This window comes from Mercenaria mercenaria, chromosome 13, assembly GCF_021730395.1.
Source record: "Mercenaria mercenaria strain notata chromosome 13, MADL_Memer_1, whole genome shotgun sequence".
NCBI classification, from domain to species: domain Eukaryota; kingdom Metazoa; phylum Mollusca; class Bivalvia; order Venerida; family Veneridae; genus Mercenaria; species Mercenaria mercenaria.
In genome coordinates, this window is record NC_069373.1 from 19,788,569 (window position 1) to 19,816,293 (window position 27,725).

At 35.0% G+C, this 27,725-nt stretch overlaps 1 protein-coding gene across 1 annotated transcript in view; it reads left to right on the forward strand.

Annotated features, from left to right (window-relative positions):
- Window positions 1-498: 498 nt before the first annotated feature.
- The window catches only part of LOC128547839 (uncharacterized), a 125,380-nt gene continuing 98,153 nt past the window's right edge, over window positions 499-27,725 (forward strand). Inside the window, exon 1 of the mRNA XM_053521298.1 lies at window positions 499-1,382. Coding sequence (XP_053377273.1) covers window positions 967-1,382 — 416 coding nt within the window. The 5' untranslated portion in view covers window positions 499-966. The remainder of the gene's footprint in view (window positions 1,383-27,725) is intronic.

Sequence of the window (27,725 nt, forward strand, 5' to 3'; positions counted from 1 at the left end):
TAACGTGTGTAGGTCTTTCCTTTTCTAAATGGAATAGGCGCGTATCTATCGAAAGGAAATGCCATTGTTAGATCACTCTACCTTTAAAAAAATCTGCTTTGATTTCAACAGCGTTTAAACATTAACCGCATAATATCCGTAATAGATATCGAGCGGTCTTCTATTGTCTAGAACAAAGAACTGCTCTCTTACTAAACTCTCGGATGTTACCGGAAGACGATCGTTATTTGACGTTATTATAGATATCGTACCAAAATGCCATCAGCGCTTTGATTTCCAAACAAGTATACAACTTAGAATATGTTTATTGCGCAATCGCGCCATTCTATGGTCGCCATTAAGTCGAATGTCCGTATCGATTATAGAAATAGATTCCCTCTAGTGGCACAGACTGCAAGCCCTCTCATCTCTATTGAAAAACCAGGAACGTACAAAGACCCAATCGATTCATAGGCAGATTTAAGAGATATTACTCTCGCACACAGAGCTAGCATTAGAACAGGAAAATCGATCTATCTATGGCTTGTTTGGTCTGTGAACCAAACATGTTCATATTCCAATAAGCACTTCAAGAATCGTGCGTACTATGTAGTTATTTGTCTGTGTCGTTATAAAATACAGTCGGATATCAGAATTAAGTGAAATTACAAAGGTATGAGCTGTGCTATGTATTTGGATGCAAAAGTTTCTTGAAACTGCCCTGTCTATGATCAATAGAGTTTGCGGATGTTTTGGTTAAAGTGTCCTGATATGGAGTAAGCAGTATTGTAAAAATTCAATATTTGTTCCTGTGAGGATTGCGTGAATGGATATAGTTGCAGTGTGGCCATTAAAAACCTAAGCCTTATACCAGAAATATTCTCTACGCCAATAAAATGTTGCAATTTTACGCTGTTTCAGATTCTATTTGTTTATCTTGGTCTGTCGCAGACATAAAAACGCGCTGATGCAATATATTAAATATCTATGTTCACGTTAGTTTTATTTGGAATTCGGAATCAATCGCCATGTTTGGTTACCGGACTGTACAACGTGCTTGTGAGCTCAGTTTTATCTGTCGTCTGTTTGTGCCTTCGGATTTATATATTCAGTGTAAATTTTCGTGATTGGTTCTTAGTTCAATATTTAAACTACATTTGGAATATGGGAAACGAAGGGAGTCTGCCGTCTGATTCCGAGAGCCAGGTATCAGACTGGCAGTCGATTTACTCTTACGGCTCACGTGCCGGAAGAAGATCTTCGTTGGGTTCCATGCGGATACCTTCTCCCATGGACCCACCGGAACCGGATCTTAGCCATCTGTCACCAGATGAAGTTGCCAAAATACGTGAAGTTATTGGAAGAGCAAAAGAAATGAAAGATGAAGAAAACAAAAGAATAAGGTAAGCACTGTATGAAAACAAGCCCGAGGTAATCATTCAGAATAAGGAAAGCTAAAGGCATCTGGACACGTGTTACTCCAAAAATAATTACTATATTCTTTGTTGATTGAATGTACAGTTAATGCTGCCCTCAACATTTTTGCTTTGTTGAACTCTGAATACAACACTGACAAGTATGGAACGCCGCAGCTCTCTCATGTTGGGACATTTCATGTAATCATGTCAAAGTGAGATGTTAACTTGTCCAAATAATATCTTATTATGTCAAAAGCTATGTTAAGGTATGTTCTCACGTTAGCGATCTCATATGTTTTCTGTAAATTATAGAATTTGATTAAATACTTAACAGATAGCTGTTTTGAAAACTTCAGAGTTTGACTAAGTAAACCAATTTGACAAATAAACATGATAGTTAATAGTAACGTACTGGATTGAAGTACTCACTTTTGACTAGATAACATGATTTAGCATAAAGACATTACAAAGCCCTCTTTGACATGATAAATACTTTTACATAATGAAGTCTTGGAAATCAACGAATTTACATAAAAACATTGCGTTTGACTAATAGACAATTGTTTCGACAAGTTCACCACATTTTACATGATAACTCGCACTTGACATGTAATAGCATTAACATAATAGAACTAATTGAAGGTTACAGAAACTTGACAAGATACAATTTTAAGATAGATGCGTTTCGCATTAACCACATTGACGAGAAACATGGCTATGTAATTATAATAAACCTGTTTCGCAATTTAACGCCACAATTTACTAATACGAATTTTAACATATAAGACACGTGGTTTTGACAGTTACATACTTCTGACTTGATAAATGAAAGTCGACATAGACAGTGCGGCGTTTCAGAGACAGGTACTCCTAATAATTTTCTCGTTATTCCTTAAATTCGAACAACAAGTGTATCCCTAGTTTATTACCTCGTCCGCCCTTAAATTCACATCACGTGACTAATTTATTACCGTCGCCTTAATCAACTCGATAGTGTACAATAGTCCAAAACATATTTCTTCTTGGCTAATATGTCACAACTACAATGATTACATTTAACAGATTTTCTCGTTATTCTGAAAGAAGTAGCATGGCTATAAAAGAGATTCACTTGTCAATTTGTACTTTTACATAATATTTCCGTCTCAGCAACTGCTCGCACAAGTACTTACGGACACAGGAATTATACAGGCATTGAATTTTCTTGCCGACTCCTTTTGAATTATAGAAGTGTGCGATGTAGGTTTGATATATAGACAGTATGTGCTTTTATGAAAAGGAGATTATGTATCAACTATATAGTTCGCAATCAGGTTTTTGAAAACTTTGCAAATGAACTTGTTTTAGGTTGTTGAAAGAAACTGTCCGTCTTTTTCCGTATCATAATCACATGGTGTTTGCATATACACTTCAAATTTCATATTGATTGCCAACTCTAAAACTATATATTTGAAACCTTATAAACTTGTTAACCGCTATTTGAACTCATCGGCAGTTGCGAAAAAAAAATGAACTCATCTCAACTTTCTACAGCTAACCTTTGGATAATCACGCTATAAATTTTCATGAGGCAAATTGTCTCCTATATCTTCTCATGCTAAAGTGTTAGTCTCATTGAAACCAGAATTGTCTACAAGACCGCCAACAATTATCATCAAGGCATTTTTCTTACTGTACGGAGATTGTAAATCGGTTATCTCGAAATTCCGGCTATCTCGAAGACATTTTCAAATCCCGTCTCGAAATCACGTGCACAAGATGTCATTTTAAGTTTTGAAGTAAAACGCTCGATTCCATGGAATCAGAAAAAAAATATTAACACGAAACCTTGAAAAAAAGCGCTATTGCTGGAAAAGCAACAGTGAAGTCATTTTCAGCTTTCTGTCTTTCTCTAACTATACCATGCCGATAAACTTTTCTGTCTGATAATTCTCACGTGACCAATGTTTATCATATAGTGTCGCACTGTTATCGGTTCTTTTAAGTTATAAATCTTTCCTCTCGAAATATTGGTAACAAAGTGCCATTCTCAGGGAATATAAAATGTCAGTAAGGCAAAATAGGACTATTACCAAGGCATTGTTCTAATAGTATGAAGTATTAATCTATCCCCCATAGAAGCCTACGAGGGATATTCTGTGTTAGGTCAAGAAGTGTATAACTTCTATCTGCCCATCGTATTTATTCGACGCCGCCAGGAGGCGACGTCGAGTATATGGGATACACTTTTATTTTGGACCATGTAAAGATGGTAATGAATAGTTTCGAAACGATAAACAGAACACAGTGAATAGTGTGTTAAAGGACCCACGATATTGCACAACATATTTTAGTGAATAAACAAAAATGGAATAAAGAAAACCTCAAAAATGTATGTAATGCAAATTATTATGTGATATAAAACAATGTTATTTGTCATGCCACTCCTTATTTGTAGAGCAGAAAATATTATTTTTATTTAAACATTCGTCAAAATGTTGATCCGATTTATTAAGATTATCTAAGTAAAGTTTTCCGAAAGAGCAATGTTTTCCAAATATCCAATGAAATTGTAGGAAATAACATTACCTGATTACGTGAAACTTTATCAGTGAATAGAAAACACTCATTACATTATGATAATAAAAACAATGGTTTCTGTGAACCACAACCCTAAAAAAATTAACTTTCAGCATTTTCTCGTTTCCAAACAAACTGCATTTATGTGAAACTTCATACACATGCACCTGTATATAAGAACTTTCCACAGGTGCTGACCTTAGTTGGTGAAATAATTAATTTAATTTTGTATGTAAAGGGATCACATATTCACAATGTCAAGGTCATTGCATGTAGAGGATTTGTATTGCATGGTAATACTTCTTTATCATGTTTATTCTTGACTGTTTCTAACATTTTATAACATATATTGTATTGCTAATGTTGATAATTTGTAACCAGTCAGTCTAATACAGTAATGATTAGGTAATTTCTCATATTGCAGTATAGAATGTACTTCAGACACAACACTTGGCGGCGTCTTTGATAATTGCATCAATGAATTTCCTTGTATCAACTATATTGCAGTTGTTTTAAAGTTCCAGAGAGTAAAACGGAAATTGAGATAAGTTTTATTGGACAACCTGACCATTAGATCAATTCAAAACTGAACTCAGACACAACCAGTCAGACACTAGTGTATATAATGGTATCTATACTACGGTGTTCTGTAACCTTGCAAGATTTTAAAAATACTTTTGACCTTGCTATTGAAACCTTTTTTGGGCTGAGCAAGTGATCACACAGCCATATTTGCTTACAGATGTTATAATACCGTTTAAATATTCGTTAATTTTGCATCAATTAGCGCGTGAATTGTTAAGCGTTTATTCTATATTTATTAGTTAACAAGCGGCATCAATTATGCATTGAATACTTCTTTTTTTATTTCCGCATTTTATTGCTTAATCAATATATCGTCTAAAATTGATATTACAAACAGACTCGGTGTATTCTCTCGTATTTCACACGAATGATGTGTCGTCTGCAAATGTCTAGGAAAACGCTGTTTTACCCTTAATCTACAGAATATAGGTTATGATGTACGCATGCAGTGTTAGTAGAAATTTTATAAAATGTCTAAATTTGCAATATATATATATTAGTGTGTGTGTGTTGCGGCAATGGAGGAAAGGGGTACGAAGACCGTGCGCTGACTTCACTTGTCTTTAAGGTGCTTGATTTTCCTATCGAGCCAATGTTTCATCACATACATGTAGTGACAAATGGAAACTGGATCTATACATATTTACATATTTTCATTGAATTAAATATTGTTAACACAACACCGGTTTTATTGAAAGACAAATGCGGTAAAATTCCTTACAGTTAACATGTTTTCTTTCTTTTGTCGCTGGGTAACAATTTCTGTAATTGGAAAAATGTTGTCTATTTCCCCACTTTTATGCAAAAGGGAAGTTTTTCCGAGCTTTACACTATTCGAATATTACAATAGTAGCATAAGTTTCTGTTACATTGGAAGAAAAGTAAGTGTTTTTGTCCAGTCTTTATACATCGTCGCCCTTTGTTTTATTACATAAGGTACCATATTTCCATACACTATCGGATTACCCTCGCTGATTTGGTTGTGGTGAGAAAGTAACATTGTCTCCAGGGCTTCAACATCGTTTATTTGTTTATTAATGATGAATCAATTATCATATATATTAGTTGAACAAACGGCATCATTTTGCATTGATTATTCCATCTGTACAGCAAACTTTTATAGCTTAGTCAATACATCATCTAAAATTTATAATACAAACAGTGAACAAGAATATTCGTGTGAGATTTTCTCTTGTATTCTCATAATAGCACAACAAGCGAATGATGGTGTTGCAAAAAGTCTGGCAACTACTACTACTACTACTACTACAGTAATAATACTTAAAATGAGTTGTCTGATAAAGTTTAGTATAATGCTGAAACCACGTGATACATGGGCAGACATAAATGAACATACACATAGTATATTTGCGTACTTCATGTTCAGAATTGTCTCGATGTATGTTCGAATTTCTCATTCCGAAGAATATTCCTCCGGCCAATATAATCGATAGCGCTCAGATTTTCTATATAGAAATAAGAAGGGCATGTACACATTTTACTTAATAACAAAAATACTAGAAATAATAATCCTTAGGTGCAAAAAGTTTATCCATGTTAAACATTTGATTCATCAAATGCTATTTTAAAAACAAATTTAATCTTTAATTTCGATTGACCCACTCCACGATTTATGATGCCATCATTTCGTCATTTTTTCCCTTCTATCTTCTATATGAAATGTGCTACGGTGTAATACTTGCGTTTATTTAAAGCAACATTTTGTATCAAACCATTGATATGAAATCTTAGGTGCAAGCGATTTCTTACACCCAATGAATATATCTTTTGAATGATATATATTTCAATTTTGTAAAGTAAAAATTTGATGAACCCGCATACGGTTTATTTTCATTAATTTTGAAGAATGATTACTTCAGCTTGAAGTTGTTGTTGTTGGTCAATTCTTCCTCATGACATGTGTATGTGCATGTCTAGGAAGTGGTGCGGAAGTTTTACCGACAGATTATTGTATTTAATTGGACACGACAGGTATTTATTATGATTTTCGAGAAACAGCATAAACTGTTATAGACAAATATAGACAAAATGTTCCTGCAAGATATATGGTATTTTGCTTTTTGTGACCATAAACTGTCTTGTGCAGACAATAATTTTATTAACATGTAAATTCACAAATAACCCTTTAAATGTTGTCACAAGAAAAACACACATGTTTTAGATTACAAATCCTTATTGTTTTAAATAGTTATCTTAAACCTGACACAAAAATATAGAGAAAGGCAAAGGCCATGTAGTTTCTATAGGTGATATTTCCCTGTTTCATTCGCTTACCAAAATTACACTGTTGTCGCCATTGCCAGCTATCATAGCTAAATCGCTGGCTTATCGATGAAATTGTCTCCCTTGAAAAAACGCTATCGGCGTTATCGATTTCCCGATCCGATTGATTTTGCTACTAAAGAGATATATAGGAAATGTTTTCTTTTAAATTGTAATAACTTTTATTTTTTATTCCACATAATTTATCCTCGTATGAGCACAAACTTTAATCTTTCATTATTTTAATGATGTAAAACGTTTTGTGATTTAATAGCATCTTAATGCTTCCCTTCTCGTTATAAAATTGATACTGTCACTCCCTATTCCCACAATAAAAAACAGAAGGGAAAAAGAGTCATTTTTCATAAATGACCATTTTTCAAATAGATATTTCGTACTTTTATAATTTTAGTATAAAATTTATCCACGTATGAGCACAAACTTTAATCTTTTATTTTTTTTAATGATGTAAAACGTTTTGTGATTTAATAGCATCTTAATGCTTCACTACTCGTTATAAAACTGATACTGTCACTCCCTATTCCCACAATAAAAACAGAAGGGAAAGAGAGTCATTTTTCATAAATGACCATTTTTCAAATAGATATTTCGTACTTTTATAATTTTTGTACAAAATTTATCCACGTATGTGCACAAACTACAAAGTATGAAGATTTTAATGGAGTTTTTAAAAAATGAAATGTATCATGATCTTAATGCTTCCCTGATTAATTTAAATCAGTCACGTTTCAGCAAAAAACAACTTTTCTGGCCATTCAACGGGTTTATGAAACGCGTATTACATAGCTAGACCTATTACATGTATTAGTATACTGCTGGTCGATTACAATATGATTGTGTTTGATCCTGTATGTCATTTTTCTGTTGTTTTTTCTTTTCTTTTTTCATCTAAAACTTTTTTTCTTTTTTTAAAATCATTTTTTAAATTTCTTTATTGTTTGCTATGAGACAAGTACAAGTGCAACCAATTACCGAATTATTAATTGATCAAAAGAAACTTGTCTGCTAACACAACTCATACTGGCACCGAGTTCTGCTTCTCAGAAAGCAATATTTTTCTACTCAAATGTCAAATACATTCACATTTAAACAGAATCTTATCTTACAGGTATTTATTTCGCAACCTAAATCCACAATCTGTCCGCTGTACATATTGTTCCCATGCTGGTTCCTTTAGTATAATCGCTTAATTAAGGCATTCCGATTTCATAAACGTTAAACAGAGTTCTTCCAAACGGAATTGATGTTAAATTAATTATGGTTCGGAAGCTGCAAGAGAACACAAGAAGCAGGTTAATTATGGAAACAACTGCAGCTTGCTTACAACATAATGAAGATTTATATTTCCATTAGGAAGTTTCTATGCAGACTTTAAAAGAAAGACTTCCAATCACTGTCGTGCAGGCTCATGATTTAAGATTTTTTTTCAGTTGAAACTCATTCAAACTAATTACAACCATTCTGAAATGTGTATATTAGATTCAAAGTTGTTTCTTACGTTAAATTGAATGCTTTAAATCTGGGAACGTAAATTGCATACACAGATGTCAATAACAGAAAATAAGAGGAAACGTTGCGACTTCATACGTGTACCTGTAGGATTCAATAAGCATATGGGTTTTCAAACCTACGGTACAAGTTTTAAACGTGAAGAGTGTCCTATATAGCGCGCGACTCGCTTAATTTAGCAGATATTTATCATTATATATATTATGAATTTGCTTCGCGTACACGTACAAGTATGAAATAACAACCTCCCTATATCGTATGTGCCAAAACTATAAATGCTGGTACATATTGCGGACACATATACCACACCCTATTACCTGATGTCCACCACGCCGAGAGATGCGGCTGCCACAGAGGTAGGAAATCAATAACGGTGAGTAGTGGTGTTAGTTGTTTTAGCTGTATTTTTTCATTTCGACTTTCCATGAAGATATTCTGGTGCAGGCATACGTGTAAATGCCTAAACATATTATATGATTAATCTTGGCCGTCAACTTTGCGAAATAAAGAAGAATTCAGCTGTTTAAATTGAACGTTTATTAAAATTGATGCGAAAATCATATTCAACGGCCCAATTCGAAGTGTTTACAAAGTAATTTGATCGGGTTTACCTCACACGTCAAACGATCAATCATCTGGGGATAATCCTGGCAAGTTTCAAATCTGTCCGTACGTCTACACCGACGTTCTGACCCTCCAAAGGGACCCGGGTATAGTCGCGTATGATAAACTTTACCGCAGAGGGCATTTTTAAATGATACCCATCCCACCGAGGAGTCAAAATATAGGATATCGTTTACGGCCGAGGGAAATTTGGTGTAAAAACGTCTATTTTGGCTGTTTGTTTTGCTTTTTAGACCTGAGAGGTCATGGAATTATTTGCAGTATGCATTGTTTATACTTGTGTTTAATAATCGGCGATTTTCAATGGCGAACACCGCTGTAACACGGTGTTAATCTTTTATCTATCTCCGACGTTGTTTTGCTACTATAAGTCTTCGTTTTGTAAATTCAATTTTGTTTCAATTTCCTTTATCATGAAACATACAGAAATATGATATCGTAAGTCCTGATGGTATCGGTATTTGCCTTCTTGCTGGATTCAGTGTTGAATGTACGGTTTATATTAAATGTTAAATCGTTTTGCAATCAGTCTAGATTGTATTTATATATATCTCCTACATTGCATACAATCTGTTACTGAACATGTATAGAGCTGTTTTGCCACTGAAAGTATTCGTTTTGTAAAATCATTTTTGTTTCTTTTTTTATCATAATATACAGATATTTGCTGCCAGCAATGAAATCCTAAGTCCTGGTACTTGCTGGATTCAGTGTTGAATATAGGTTAATATTAAATATCAAACTGTTTTCCATTATCAAGCTTTCGTACTAAGAGGCTACTGATAGTAACATAGTTCTACATAAAAGATCAGTTAGGCTAGAAAATTTAAATATATTTGGTTGTCAGTGGCATAAGTCAAGTGATCTGATCTAAATAAAACTGTTATTCATTAATCGTTTACAGAAATGTTCTAAACAATTTATCTTGTATTCAATTTCAGAACCAAATATAAAGGCATACATGTGTTCATTACTGTAACAATGATTTTGAAGTTAACACTGGAGTGATTGACCATTTAGTTAATCGTCATGTCAAGAGAGATGTATCAAAATGAAATGGAAATAACTAAACCACCTGTTATTACCGAGTTACTATCTGAAATGAAGATTTCATTCTGATCGATCTCTCTTGACAACTTTAAAGATGTATTCAATTTTGATATTTTTCCCAGTACCTTCGATAAATGCCCACACGCTGGTCGCTAGAAATGGATATTTCACCTTCGTTTGGAATCACGTCAGTATATGTTTTTGTCTTATATCCAGCATTCCAAAAGTTTTCATCTAATTTCAGTTCCCTGTAACTAAATGGTCAATCACTCTAGCGTAAGCTGCAAATCAGTGTCTTAGCATTTTTTAAAAAACAATTCTCATATATTTCAAATATATATGCTTAAATATACTACTCGACAAACTGTGTTAAACTATATGATCTGATGTGTATTTAAATGAAAGCTGTATATAATAAATGCAAAACGATTAAATATCTAATATTAACCTAACTTCAACACTGAATCCTGCAAGAACGCAAATACCAGGACTTAAGAGATCATTATTTCTGTATATTTCATCATAAAAGAAATTGAAACAAAAATAAATTTACAAAATAAACATTTACAGCAGCAGAACCAATCTATACATGTAGCAGATAGTATGCAATATCGGAGATAGATAGAAATACAATCTAGACTGATTAACACTGTGTTACAGCGATGTTCACCATTGAAAATATCCCACTATTAAACGTAAGTATTAACAATACATACTGCAAATGATTCCATGACCTCCCAAGTCTTAAAAGCGGAACAAACACCCAAAATGACGTTTTTACACCAAATACATTTTTGTGTATTCTAGCGGAGATGAATGAACAAACAGTAATTCAACTACAAAATCAAAGTTTGACGAAAAGCCAAAACAGTAGTTACACTTAAATGATAATTTCCATTTTGCCTGTTTCTATTTATAGTCCTGTTCATGTTACATCAACTTCACCATTTGGTAATCTTATAAGGTTCAAAAAATATTTTCCTCATATGGAACAAAATATTACGCTGTCATAAATAGAATGCCTCTTTGACGTAGACTTTTCTTTTCATCTTCCTACTCACGAAAGTAATTATTCACCGTTCCTTTCCTTGATTAACGATAAAAAATGGCTTCATTCCAGGAATAATTGCTTGTATTCGAGAAAGTCATGACATACCATGATGATTTTTACCAATAATCCTATGTGCGTGAAATTAGCCAGAGCAGCCAGAGTAGCCAGAGTCCAGCCAGAGTTCAGCCAGAGTTTAGCCAGAGTAGCCAGAGAAGTCAGAACTCTGGTTACTCTGGCTAGCCAGAGTAGCCAGAGTTCAGCCAGAGAATCATAACTCTGGTTACTCTGGTTGGCCAGATTAGCCAGAGTTCAGCCAGAGTAGCCAGAGTTCAGTCAGAGTGGCCAGCCAGAGGTCAGCAAGAGTAGCCAGAGTTCATCTAGAATCCAGAACTCTGGTTACTCTGGCTTGCCAGAGCAGCCAGAATTCAACCAGGGTAGGCAGAGTTTCTAGATTTTTAACATGTTCTGGCTACTCTGGTCAGCCAAAGTAGCCACAGTAGCCCGAGACACCAGGATATCATTTGCTCTGGTTACTCTGGCTGTTTCTAACAGAGTAGCCAGAGTTCAGCCAGAGTAGCCAGAGTTTGATTATTAAACTTAATACTAGTATGTCATTTCTATATAAATAGCATATTTAAAACTGAATTTCAAGTTAATAACTATTTTCAAGTGGTTAATTAAAGTAGCTCTGGTTACTCTGGCTGGCCAGAGTAGCCAGAGTTTTTCTAGGGTTTTAACATGTTCTGGCTATTCTGGTCAGCCAGAGTAGCCAGAGTAGCCAGAGTAACCAGGTCCCGTGTTCGCAAAACATTTACAGTCTTAGCAGAATTCGATCTTGAAACTTAATATGTTATTTCTTTCTAAATAGCATGTTTAAAACTGAATTTCAAGTTAATAATTTTTTTCAATTGGCTATTTATAGTAGCCAGAGTAGACAGAGTTCAGCCAGAGTAGCCAGAACTCTGGTTACTCTGGCTGGCCTGAGTAGGCAGAGATCAGCCAGAGTAACAAGACTTTATTAGGATTTTAACATGTTCTGGCTACTCATACCAAAGCAGCGTAACATCAATGCTTGAAACTTAAATGACCGACACTAGAACATACAAGAATACATGCATTCCGAATAATGTTGTACAAATAACCATTAATCAAATCAGTCAGTTTCAGTTTTAATATTGCATATGCCATGTTTTTGTGATTTTCCTACATATCTGCGATATGTCACATGTTTAATTGTTAAGCGCCCTTGAACGTATATTTTATATTAAATGGGCACTCAACAAATCTGGATTAATAATAATAATAATAATAATGATGATGATGATGATGATGATGATGATGATGATGATGATAATAATAATATAATAATGATAATAATCTTATATACTAAGTTTTTCTGCAATGGATGCAATATGATCTTACAGTATTCTAATTGCGGGCGAACGTATGTTTTTAGGCAGTTTCTTTAATATTATTGTTATTACATTGTACATATTTTTTTTATAAATCTGAGAGTATTACTAGCTTTTGAAGATGTAATTTCAATATGTGTTTCAAAGTTAAGACATAACTAATAGTAATCCCAAGATATTAAGCATTTTCTGTAGTTTTTAGTTCTTGATTAAGTAATTTATATGGAAAGATGATATTTTTTCTCTCTTTTTTTTGAGATTCATATTACTTCGCATTTATCAGAATTGAATTCCAAAAACCAATTACGTTCCCATTCTTCTAATTTTGTCAAATCATCTTGAACTTTGTAAGAGTCTATTAACGAGTCTATGTTGAGGTATATGATAGTATCATCAGCAAATAAGTGTATTCTACCTTTAACAGAGTCAGGAAGGTCATTGATAAAACAATGGAAGAGACAAGGACCCAACACTGAACCTTGAGGAACCCCCTGATAGAACTAGTAAAAGAGTGTGAGCCTTCAACTACTACAGATTAAAAACGGTTACTAAGGAAAGATTGAATCCGGGATAGAGAGATTCTGTAGACAAAAATTTTCACGATTTTATAGAGAAGGAGTTGGTGATCGATCTTGTCGAAAGCTTTCGAGAAATCCATTACAGTGAGACATGTTTGTTTCCAGATTGGAGATTGTCAAATGTTTCTTGTGTAAAGGATAATAGTGGAGCCTCACAGCTATGTTTGGAACGAAAGCTATATTGGAAAGGTTTGAGAAGATTGTTGACTATTTTGATTCTCTCAAGGTTGAATTTTTTGTGTTTTATGTATCAAGTGATTCATAAAACGGACTTCTGCTAGAGCAGCCAGAGTTTCTAGGCCTTTAACATGTTGCGAAATGACCCTTTTGGTACCCTCTGTTTTTTTTAGTGTTTCATGTATCAAGTGATTCATCAAACGGACTTCAAAGAATTGTCTTACTTATCAGTTAGCTGTCCTATAACTGTTTAATCCAAACACAGTCAATATCGTTTCATACTGAGTAATACCGAGTTAATACAACATGGAATGTTGATTGTCTGATGGCATAAGGTGACCACAATCAATTTTGAATGACATTTTGCGTTTTGATTGGCATGTCACAGGTATCTACCTTTTTTCCAAGGGTTTAGATGAAATACCGTTATTAAGCCGCTTTAAGTATATGTGGTCACATGTCAACATTTCGTCAACTTTCCACAACTTTAAAATGCAAATTTCAGGAATTGGTTGCTGTCAACAAGTTTTAAAAAAAATTATTCTCCAATTTCTTTATATTATGTCTTCAAGTTAATTTATTTGGTACAGATTCAAGGCAAACACTGAAGTTAAATAAATACAAAACCAGAAGCCTTCAAATAAATATTATTTATTTTTGCACTCAAAGTTATATGGAATTCACTGCAATTGTTTATGATATCAATATAAACAAGAGGACCCATATGGTCCTGAATAAGGTCCTGGATCTCTTACTTGGACCTTGTGGGTTATGACAGTCATAGTAAAATTCACAATTTGTAATTGTTAACTTTAGATTCTGATTGGATCCTATTATCTAAGAAGCCTTTGACCCATCTTAGTGTGTTTCCTCTGACTCCGTATTCATGCAATTTTAGAAGAACTTTCTCATGGCTAACCTTGTCGAAAGCCTTACTAAAATCTAATATTATAAGATCTACTTTTTTTGTATACTGAAGTGACCAGATCATTTACTAAAATAACTAACTGGGTAACACATGATCTTTTTTCCCTAAATGCATGCTGTAGGTCATACAGAATACCATGGATGGTGAAGTGCTTAACAATAGATGAGGAAACAATGTGTTCAAGAACTTTGCAAAGGACACATGCTAATTAAATTGGCCTGTAATTTACTGGATTTGACCTATCACCTTTTTTAAAAATGGGGACAACATATGCGGATTTCTACTGGGATGGAAGTGATCCTTCCTCCAGGGATTTCTGTAATATGACCTCAAGGATGGGGGATAGTTCTAGACTTATAGGCTTGATTTTGTCAGGACCGTTGGCCTCATGGGGGTTCAGGTTGCTCAGAAGTTTCTCAATACAATTTGCGCCTATCCTAATATTTGGCACAGTAGGGACTGATTCACTCCTATGCGCGATTACGGGAGAAATACACAGCCAGAGTTGAGCACCATAGTTTTCTGTTCAAAGAAAATTCCAAATATAAGTGTGACACCAACTCCGACACACACGGAAGCCATACTAAAGGATTTCACGTGACTGGGTCCGTACACGTGTTTTTTGGCCAAGACAGCTCTTTAAAAACCACGTAACACGCCACTTTGCGAAAAAAAAATGCATTTACTGGCTTTACACCCATAACCGTTTCGAGTACCTGTGTTTTTACTTTCAATTTGGTGCCATTTTTTTCAACAGAATGAATATGAGGCAATACACTGGGGATAAAATATGCCATGAATAAGATCCAGAATGGGTCAATTCAAAACAAAAGACCATGACGGCCATGTCGCACTGCACTAAATCACAGTCCAGTGTGGTATGGCATACAGCCGTATAAATACTGAAGATCCAAGATGGATCGGTGTCGCCTCGTCGTATCTACCCTTCGTGGGAGGCAGAATTTAGCGCTGGGGTGCAGCAAAGTCCCTTTGGAAACCTTGTTGTAGTGTGGTATGTTTGTCTGTATTTCTCTGGTGTTCTGCAGCCAGAGTAACGAAACGTGCATTTAGTATTCTGTACCTGGCCAGCCAGTACCACATGTGAATTTAAACCAGCTGTCTGTCAGCACATACATGTCTAATTACTCTGGCTACTCTGGCAACAGGTTTTACTGTATTTTCTTTGGCTATTTCTGATTAGCAGGGTAGCTAGTACCAATGGCCATCTCGGAAATTCTGGCTGTTCTGGCTAGGCAGAGTAGCAGAGCAAAAGAAATCATGGTCACTCTGACTACTCTGGCTGACCAGAGTAGCTAGAACATATTAAAGTCCTAGAACGTCTGGCTACTCTGGCTGCTGTCTGAAAAATAAGACATTTCTTTGAAGTCCGTTTCATGAATCACTTGATACATATAAAACACTAAAAATCAAACCTGAGAGTACCAAAAGGGTCATTTTGCAATAGGTATTACAGTATATATTTTCTCTGGCTATTCTGACTAGCCAGGGTAGCTAGAACAAATGGACATCTCGGAAATTCTGGCTGTTTTGGCTAGCCAAAGTAGCCAGAGCAATTGAAATTCTGGTTACTCTGGCTGAACTCTTGCTATTCTGGCCAGCCAGAGTAACCAGAATTCTGGCTACTCTGGCTAAACTTTGGCTGAACTCTGGCTACTATGGCCAGCCATAGTGACCATAGTTCTAGCTACTCTGGCTACTCTAAACAGCCACTTGAAAATAATTATTAACTTGAAATTCAGTTTTAAACATGCTATTTAGATAGAAATGAAATATGAGTCGCGCCATGAGAAAACCAACATAGTGGGCTTGAGACCAGAATAGATCCGCACAGGCTGGTCAGGATCCATGCAGTTCGCTAACAGTTTCTCCAAGTCAAATACGCTTTAAAAGCGAACAGCATGGATCCTGACAAGACTGCGAGTCGCAAAGCCACTATGTTTGTTTTCTCATGTCAAGGCTCAATTATTAGATTTCATAATCAAATTCAGGTAAGACTGAAAAACTTTTGTGAACATGAGACCTGGTTACTCTGGCTACTCTGGCTGACCAGAGTAGCAAAAACATGTTAAAATCCTAGAAACTCTGGATACACTGGCCAGCTAAAGTAACCAGAGCAAATGAAATCCTGGTGACTAGGGCTACTCCGGATACTCTGGCTGACCAGAGTAGTCAGAGCATGTTAAAATCCTAGAAAATCTTGCTACTATGAATGAACTCTGGCTACTCTGGCCAGCCAGAGTAACAAGAGTTCTGGCTGCTCTGGCTACTCCAGAGTAACCAGAGTTCTGGCCCCGTGTTCACAAAACATTTTCAGTCTCAGCTGAGTTTGATAATGAAACTTTATTTGTCATTTATATCTAAATAGACGGTTTAAAACTAAATTTTAAGTTAATAACTATTTTCAAATGACCTTTCATTATTGATGGGCAGTTTCAATTGGAATTAAGTCTTGAAGTTTTAGTAAAACTAATAATAAAATTTCAATCTCAAACTCAGCTGAGATCGAAAAATGTTTTGTGAACACGGGGCCTGACTACTCTGGCTACTCTAAATAGCCACTTGAAATTAGTAATTAACTTGAAATTCAGTTTAAACATGCTATTTAGATAGAAATGACATATTAAGTTTCATAATCAAACTCAGCTAAGACGGAAAATGTTTTGTGAACCAGGTTACTCTAGCCACTCTTAAAATCCTAGAAACTCTGGCTACTCTGGCCAGCCAGACTAACCAGAACAAATACAGTCCAGGTGACACGGGCTATTCTGGATACTATGGCTGACCAGAGTAGCCAGAACATTTTAACATCCTAGAAACTCTGGCTTTTCTTGCTGAACTCTGGCTACTCTGGCCAGTCAGAGTAAACAGAGTTCTGGCTTCTCTTGCTTCTCTGGCCAGTCAGAGTAAACAGAGTTCTGGCTACTCTGGCTGAACTTTGGCTACTCTGGCCAGCCAGAGTAACCAGAGTTATGACTTCTCTGGCTGAACTCTGGCTACTCTGGCCAGCCAGAGTAACCAGAGTATGACTTCTCTGGCTGAACTCTGGCTACTCTGGCTAGCCAGAGTAACCAGAGTTCTGACTTCTCTGGCTACTCTGGCTAAACTCTGGCTGAACTCTGGCTACTCTGGCTAAACTCTGGCTGAACTCTGGCTACTCTGGCTGCTCTGGCTAATTTCACGCACATAATAATCCTTACGTTTTCATTAAAAATATGGAATGAATTGCAGCCGAGAAACCATTCACATATCATATTTTTCTAAACCTGTTATGATGTATGCAATTACATTTTAAAAGTACTCATATTTATACCCGCCAACACGAAAAGTCGACAGATAAATTTGTCGTGTCGGCGCCCTCTAAACGTCGAGTTTTCGCGTAAAATGTGTCGTCGTGTTTTCGTGTTTTCGCCCCGCCGACACGAAAACTCGACAAATTGGGTTTTTGTCGAGTTGTCGTGTTTTCGCCCCGCCAACACGCCAACACGAAATGGCAGAAATCCGCCACCATACAAAAGAGCCCTGTATCGTTAGCCTGGCCGGTTTTTGTTTATGTACTTTGTGGGCTTACTTCACGTTTGTCAAGTCGAATTTTGCGCTTACATTTAACAGTGGATTAATGAATTATAGTGTTAACAACCTCTAAAAACTCAAGAAATATACAGGTCGTAATTATCATATAGAACAGTAATATAGACGTTTGATCATTTCTTCAAGGTCACTCTTTTTAGTGTTTCCAACTTTTTGTGATATATTTTTCATATTTACGACATTTATTGGCATTACATAATGTTATAGTATTTCCGTGGCGCTTACCACTGAGGTAAGATCCTGCATTTTCTTATACGATAAATTAATAGTTTTCTTTCAGTTTGGAACAATTACTGTCTGCCTTGCCAGCAAAAACTCTCCATAGACAATTAGCGATTATTAATGCGAAGATATATTTATGCGACATGATCGGTTCGCTGCTTTTCTTAATTAGGTATTCTGTTACTAGCTTCGTGGGGGTGACATAGTAAAGATATCAGAGAAGATAGTGACAAAAGGTAATGATTCTTTTAGAATACAAACTTCACGTTAAGCGAAATATCATACGTACATATACAATGAATGGACTCTTGCAGGCCTAAAAATATAACAACATTTAGGCTAAATACGTGGACACATTTTACGGCCACTAAGTTGATACCATGAAAATTAGCAGCAGACCGAGCCGTTTGGTTTCGTCTTTTCAAATAATTTATAGCAGCATAAGTTTGTTACTTTTCATGAGTATATGTAGTTAGTTTTATAATTTAACACCGAGGTAAAACACCGATATAGTAGATTATATCAGGAAAAATCTCATATCTTGATGTTATCGTGTTTTAACTTATTTTTGAAGTTATCGTGTTTTTTTCTAGTTTATTCCCTACTAAATTCTTCGTTAGCCTTTGATTTGCGCCTGCTTGTTGTTACAACTTTCTGTTTATTGATCACGCCCTTGTGGTCGTGAATTTGTTGTTTTTGTGACAAAGCGCTTTTTAGGGTTTAGAACCCCAGAATTGGAAATCTACTTAAACCGGTTGATATCTACCAGGATGTAAACTCTAGTTACTTCCTTTATACCATTAAGAAACATATTAAAACTCTATTTTTGAAAATTTCATGGGAAACATGTATTTAATATACCTAGCAATTCATCACGTGTTACTAACGGTCTGTACATTCAGCCTTTTATAAGATGGAAATAGGCTAGACACTTTTAAAATGCAAAGACATAAATGGCCAAAATTGTCCTCGAAATTGAAACCTGACCGATACTAAATGCACATTATTAACTCCAATTCCTACATACATTTTATACCGTATGGCTGGACGGAAGCAATAGGAGTGCGAGGGGTCTCTCAGCTGAATCTGGGTCGATCTCGTTTAGATCAAATTACGACAAGTTAATATTTGTATCATTGCTCTTTAGCTCAAATATAAGATAAGTTTTATTTTAAGTCGGCAAGACATTTAACAATTCAACATAAGCCCTAAATGTGCTTTTTTCGGCGACGCCGTCTAAATTCGTTTTCGTTACCTATGCCACGTGACTTCAGTTTGCAAATCAAACTACTTGATAACGCATTATAGATAATTTATCAAAACGGAAGATTTATGCAACACTCTGCCTGATTGGACGAGAGTGTCAATTTCTTTCACTCTGTTGATCGTGCTACGCTGAGTGAAATGTAGACAAAGCGTTTATCCTAAACGACGCTGTTCACAGTTTTAAAGCTTACTTTGGCTCAGTATATTTAGCAAGAATATTGATATATCTCAAAATGATAAGTAAGTTTAATAAATATGATAAAAACCTGTTCAAATACCAACATATATCAAATTAAAGAAAGAGCTGAATACGGTCTGCGTATCACATGAACAAGGGTGTGATAAGAGTCTTTTATGTAGAGAAGTGCTTTTTAAAAGATTTTCCTTGTTACATTTGTCGTCTGTATATGAAAAGGTTTCTTGCTTTTGTGACTTATTCAGATTGCATATTAAAATGAGTACTTGTTTGCTTTGATATATTTGTTATAAATAATTTAACTGATTTATTATATATGAATATTTTTCTTTAGTATGGTATGCAAATATTGAACTAAGCTGAAATCTGTTTTATTATATATATGCTATATAATGACTGAATCTCATTACACTGAAATGAAGGTACGCTGCATACAGTTTATCTATGTGATATGACTACGGTCAAACTTTGCTTATGAAACAGAAATATTGAAATAATTACAATTGTATGTTTTGCTTGACCTTCACTTTTTTATAGGTGTGACGTCATTGTCCAAAGATTCATGAATAGCAAATATGCATTTGATAAAGCGGGATCAGTTGGCCTATTTTAGAAATAAATAAAAATAATAAATAAAAAGATCCTTTAATTGATTTTTTCCCATGTATTCTAATCATACTTGGTCTGGAGCATCATTATAAGGTCCTCTTCCAAATTTATTTATATTTATATAGGAACTTGGGCCCTATTAGGGACCACTATAGCTAAAAGTAGATATGCCTTTCTTCGCATTAACCACTCGATGTGTAACAATATCGTAAGGTCTCCTGCTATTTTGTTACAAATGGGGATAGGGACCAATTTAGCTAAAAATATAAACACGTTTAATGACCTCTTCTCATAAACCGCTTCATGAATCTTCATCAAACTACTGCTGTCATTATTCGTCTAAGGATAAACGAAACAAAATTGCAACCCTACGAAACCTTTGCGAAAAATTAAAAGAGAACCATTTAAATTGTTAAAGTGCGGTGTTTAGTTTTATAATTTGAAAAATGTTAGATGAAAGATGAATGTTGGATGAAAAATTCATAAACTTCTTTCTTATTACAATTCACCGACCATCATTTTTAAAGATATTTCTTGTTAACAGATTATAATGCTTTTCCACCTTACTATAATACGATAACGCGATAAAGGCCCACATTTCTCAACCACAATAACAAAATGAAATTTGAAACTTTCAAGACTATATGAACCGAAAGAAAAACAGTTGTGGCAACTTTGCAGCATTTCATCTTATTCGATATTTGCATCGGAGAAATTCTGCAGATTCTGCAGAAAAATTGTCTCATTTAATGTTCATTTGATGTATTGGTTATTTCTGATAAAAGATCAGACCAGCAGTTCTTTGAAAGATTACATTTTTCACCAAGATTAACATAAGGAAAATATTTTTTGATAAAAATAACGTTAATTTCGAACTTTTCTTATTAAGGAAAATGATATTAGATAAATAAAATATTCTGTTGTTCGTAAATCAAATATATGCAATCTGATATGTTTTCTAAAGAGTATTTGTTTCTTCATGTCTTAAAGTCAGACTGTTTTAATGCTTGATTAGAACTATATATATTTCCAAATATAAAACGAAACATATTATTTCTCGTCTTAAAGACATCATAAATACTATCGTCTTTGGTTTTACATACCATAATGGCCCGTCATATATACATTTTTCCTGGTGTTTGTGCATGTGTAAACACTCCCGAATACGCTTATATGCATAAACACAAGAACATAGTTTAATCCGTGTAATTCCATGTTAACATTTTTCCGCATTCGTATATTTTTTTTTTTATTTTGAATGTTTGTACTCTGTGCCAAAACTTTCGTAAAAGGTTTTTCATCTAAACTTTGAATGGAAACCATGATCACCGTGAAGAAAATGCTCTAATTAAAATTTAGCTGGCGGCAAACGAATCCGCTTTTGCGACCAGTGCAGACAAAGATCAGCCTGCACATCCGTGCAGACCAAGATCGGCCTGCACAGTCTGATCATGGTCTGCACTGTTCGCTATTCAGTCTGTAAATTTTCAGTAAATACCCCTTTAAATAATAAATGGTACTGCCAAAATTGAATGACAGACCAGTTGATTTTAGAAATGTAGCAGGAAACTCGGTGCTCATACTTACGCATAGCGTTCAGGAATAAACAGTTATCTCCATTTTTAAATGTTATTGATATAGGTATTGATACACACACGAAACAAGGGGTTCCTCAGTGTCTGAATGTACCGTCTAATCAAATGGTATTAACAGTGGAATTGTTGTAAAATAGTGGGGGAAATCAGAAGTAAATGCATGTACATATTCGCAACAAATGGCCAGAGCAAGAAGACAGTAGTTCTGGAAAAAAACACCTGCTACATTTACATATGAAACTGTAACTGACAGCATATGCTGATCCCTGTAAACAGAATTAACAGCTGCACGTAATGGAAAACTGCAGCTACTAAAATGACATAGAATTAGGTTAATTAAGGAACTTCAACAGTTAATCAAGCAAAGGAGCAAAAAGATGTCATTACATTTCAAGTAATGGAATTTTTTTCACTCCAGTATTGGAAACCTGTAATACCACATGAAATAATACTTAGAATTGCTTGAATACTGAAAGGGGCTTAATAGAGGGTATGATCGGACATACTTTCAGAAAGAGTGTGTCTTTTTATCCGGAGCTAGATACGCAAACAAGTCGTTTGCAGGAAGTAACCGTTAGTGCGGAAAGATGATACTTGCAGGACGTGCTTTTAATATCCTGGATATAACCGATAATATCACCTTTGAGGTTGTTCATTTGGTTTTACTTACTAAAAGTAAAATAACGATTTACCAATCAATTTACTGGACATTGTCAGCATATACGTGATTTACAAATGAAAGTGAAGATTCCCACGATTAGTCTTTTGAAAGAATGATTTCACAACTTTTTCCGATTAAACTATTACCTACCCCCTAGATTGGTTACTCTGTTGACCTAAACACTTCCAGACATTGATAGTGCATCAGAGAATTTAATGTTTCTGAATGTTTACCGAAGGTTAACCGCTGTCTTGATATTCACCCTTTGCCATACGTCATTTGTTTTCTTAATGCGTCTAGTTAACGACTAATTGTAATGTGAAACAAATATCTCGACCCATACATCTACCGTCTCCATAGAGACAGATGTAACTTCAGATCAATAAAAAGAAAAGTTGAAGTGACACAACCCGAAATGATTTTGATCGAATCGCAGTTTTTATGCCCCCGAAGGGAGGCATATAGTTTTTGAACCGTCTGTCGGTCTGTCGGTCTGTCAGTCTGTCCGCAATTTTCGTGTCCGGTCCATATCTTTGTCATCGATGGATGGATTTTCAAATAACTTGGCATGAATGTGTACCACAGTAAGACGACGTGTCGCGCGAAAGACCCAGGTCCGTAGCTCAAAGGTCAAGGTCACACTTAGACGTTAAAGGTCATTTTTCATGATAGTTGGGCGTGTCCGGTCCATATCTTTGTCATCCATGGATGGATTTTCAAATAACTTGGCATGAATGTGTACCACAGTAAGACGACGTGTCGCGTGCAAGACCCAGGTCCGTAGCTCAAAGGTCAAGGTCACACTTAGACGTTAAAGTTCATATTTCAACATAGTGCATTGATGGGCGTGTCCGGTCCATATCTTTGTCATTCATGCTTGGATTTTAAAAATATTGGGCATGGATGTGTATCACAGTAAGACGACGTGTCGCGCGCAAGACCCAGGTCCGTAGGTCAAAGGTCCTAAACTCTAACATTGGCCATAACTATTCATTCAAAGTGCCATCGGGGGCATGTGTCATCCTATGGAGACAGCTCTTGTTCTTAATTCAGATCTTGTTATTGTCTCTAGGGGAAAACGAAATCGGAAAGATATTACAGAAGCAATTGGTATAACGGAAAAGATTCTGTTACAATTAAAGCTGTAGGCAATTCTAAGCAATCAATGAATGGGATGGTCATGTTTTAATTTTTCTCACAAAATGCCAAGCCTATGGTCATGTTTTAATTTTCTTCACGAAACGCCTAGCCTCTTTTTTGCGGAAACATGTAAAAATGCCACCACTATAACTAAACGTCTGTCACGTTAACTTTTTTATGGTCAGGAAACACAAAGGCACGAAATAAAAATATAAAAAACACTGTGAAAACAGCACCGTTTACGCCATTCGTTATATCTTTCGCACTTTTTATTGAAAAACTTTTCACACAGGCTATAGTATTTCTCTACATGCTGATAAGAAATAAAATGCTTTTTCGTTATACAATCTGAGACTTGTTTTATGTGACAGAATACTGTTTCATACCAGACTTAATTAATAATGTTCAATACCCATGCTGCTAAATTAAGCTCCTTAAAATTCTTACTTGAGATTATATGCAATGGGTTTGACTACCTTAGATATCTCTCTTACGTTATCAGAACCTTAAGATATTTTCTGTATCCCCATGCACGAAGATAATTATAATGTGTGATTTTTCTTTGTAAAATAGGAAAGGGAGATTTTCCTTTGTAAAATAGGACAGGGGCACACTTGTAAAATTTAAAGAGAAAACTGTACACAACAGCTTAAACATGAACATATGCCAGAAGACCTGCCTTTATAAATAATCGACTATATACCAAGCATTACGCATTACACTTTTAATCATACCAGTAACCTGTAAATGGAACTTATATCAGGGTAAAGTCGTGAACATTATTCATAACATGTATAACAGAAGTTATTTTAAATACTGACACCAACCCATTCCTAGATCAATAAATTTATCAGCGTCTATGAAGTGTGCATTTGACAAATGTGCCTGAATTTATTAATGTCGGAAGTTTTATGGACACTCGCGCATCAGTTTTCTGTTCTATGTTTCTAGGTATATTTCGATACATGTCCCAAAAAGAGAAAATGAAGATTTCGAAATTTGTTAAGAATTTAATCCATCAAGTAAATTTGTATTGAATAGTGTAAGCAATTCTAAAATCTCTGTTTGTCTGGAAAATCTCTATTACAGATTTAGGAGAATTTGGTCATATTTAAGCTGCGTTTAAGAAATAAGAAAAATACAGATTGATCTGTTCGGCTGTTGTCGTCTTTGCTGAAGTATGCTGTCTATTATTCGAGTTTATTAATAACTTTTTGGTATATGAAATAACTCGTATTTTTATCTTTTAAACATTTAAGTTAACTGTAAAATGGAATTTCAACATACGTGGGTTAGGATGAATCATCCACGGTAAGACATTGCCGAAAATAGGAAAACCTCAGAAAAATACTTTACCACCAAAAAAGTTACTTGCAAGATGTGCGTAAACAAACTTGTTGGTGTTTGATCCAGGGTATTTGCCTATTTTGATGATAACGTGACATAACAGATAATGTCCCATTTGAAGCTGTTTATTTAGTTAGGCTTGTTAAAAGTCATATAACGTTATATCAACAAATCTACTTATTTTACATGGTCAGCATACACGTAACTTACAAATGAAGAATTTCTCAATTTCTCACGATTAGTCGTATGTAAAATATTTCACCATTTTTGTTCAATTACACAATAATCCCACTAGAGGTAACTCTAATGACCTTAACACTTCATGGTTTCAGGCTGCATCGGAGTATTTCATGTTCGAGATTTATCGCCGATCTGTCTCGGAATTGGATGACATTTCTAGTATAGAGTAGTTTTAAAGTGAACCAGAAATTTCGTCCCGAAAAATCAGCCAATGTCTCCCTAATAATTTTCTAAATGAAATAACTCCTGATCAATAAAAAGAAAAGTTGAAGTGACACAACCAGAAATGATTTTGATCGAATCACAGTTTTTCTTAATTCAGATCTTGTTATTGTCTCTAGGGGAAAACGAAATCGGGAAGATATTACAGAAGCAATTGGTATAACGACGAAACGATAATCTTACAATTAAAGCTGTATGCATTTTATACAATAAGTGAACGTGATGATCATGTTTTAATTGTCTGCAAATAATGGCAGGCCTCAGTTTTAGTGGTTTTCAGACGTCGTCAAACATAAAAACATGCCACCATTGACGCTAAGTGTCTACACTTTAATTCTTTGAAGCTCAGGTAGACACAAGGTTTTGACAACAGGGGGTTGCACAAAAGTAAACATTTTAAACCTAGATATTTTTGTCACAATGAGAAACGCAATAGGAGCCTTCAACTATTTTAGGGCGAGGTATAACCCAAAGATACAGCAACAGGAAACTTGAATACTTAACTAGTGTTCGAATTGACAACGATTACGTATGTAAAAATAATACACACCGAAAAGTCATTGGCTGCATGAAGGGGCACGTGATATTCAGTAAAATCCACGCGTTTTTAAACAGATTTTGCAATTTCTAATTTAGAATGATGTAAAAGTCTACTTCTACCGGATGTAAGGAGGCAGATTAGTTTTACCACATTATTCAAAATTCTCAGATGATTTATATTTTCTATCTGCTTTTAAATCGCATTCAGATAAATACTATCTGTCACCTTGAATTGCAGTTTTGTCGGCGGATCTGTTTATTTAGCCTACACTGAAACGGCTTTATTCGTGTCATTTGAGAAACATTGCAGCATTTGTACGAAAAGACAAAGATGTTTAGTCTGTCACACAGAACATTTTGGTCAAAATGAAAACACTGTTAAAAAATTATTTATTTTACTAATTATCATAAGAAATAATTGTCATAAAATAGCCTGTCAAGTACATGTGTTTATTTAAAGAAATATTAATGACAAATAATCTCATTTGTAAAAAAGTTTTTCCTCCAGTTTTAACTCGTGGAACAAAAAAAAAAACAAAAAAGCGACGGTGTGGGTAATTCTTTGAGACAAAAAGAACAGGGTCAGAATAATATCGAGATAGACAATCGAGTTATAAATTGAGTTTACGTCTGGTTAGTTTTCTTGCATTTATAAACCACGATCCAATTTAGTAGGAGGATTATGTATGGCACTGTCAATAATGTCTCCTCATCTCCGACTAAAATTCAACACATCTAGAATTGTTTTGTCTTGTTTCCGAGTGGATTTATATGTAGTAATTTCATTTAGACAAACACAGGATGTGCAACCAGTACCATAGATGTAAATATTGGAACATTTTTAATGGCTTCAAGGCCACTGTCTGCACTATTAAGTAAGTGACCTATATTCGCATATCGTGCAGATTCTAATATTTTCAGGGAATCTAAAACAGTGTTGTCTTGACACTCAAGTATTGCAAGATAAAAAGGTCGAGGTCACAAACATATCCCAAAGGTTTCTGCAGACGTTAATACACAAAACAAACGTGTATTGTCGCTATTCTTGCATAAAAAAACATTACACGACGACTAAATGCATTGTTTTCATATGTGATGACTTTACGATTCCGGTACATTTTTTAATTACCATTCTGTTGTTCTTGGAAACGGTAAACATGTTTTAGATATCCATAACCAGGTCCCAGAAATCAACAACACTTTTAAAAGCCTGTAATGAAGGTTTTTAACCATTTTTTTTATCTGTCATTATTATAAACATAAAATTACCCATATTTTACATATCACTTAAAAATTTGGTAAACAGGAACACAATTTCAAAAGTAATAACTTTACATTCGAGTTATTTTGAGTACGAACACATTTAGAGTGCGGATGAGTACGAACGTAGTGACAAGCTTTCAAATGTTTTGTCCGAATTCTTCGCAAAATTAGATAAAATCATTAAAATGATTCCAAAAAACAAACAAGTGCGCAAGATACAAGCAGTTCTTTATACAGTCACGGTTATAAACAAAAATTCAATCGACTCCGACTTCTAACAGGGGTGTAAACAAGGGTTGGAGCGAGTGCGTACATTTTTGGGTTTTTTGTTTGTTTGTTTTGGGTTTAACGCCGTTTTTCAACAGTATTTCAGTCATGTAACGGCGGGCAGTTAATCTAACCAGTGTTCCTGGATTCTGTACCAGTACGTTTATCGTTTATCAAATAGCCACGGAGAACATGCGCCCCGCTCGAGGATCGAACTCACGACCCCGCGATCCGTAGACCGACGCTCTTACCTACTGAGCTAAGCGGGCGGGTCATTTTTGGGGGTAGTGCGTTTGGTTTTGGTAACTGATACAGGAAAACATACTATGGATAAGATTGCATCTTTTATGCTACAAGAAGAGAATATTATTGAA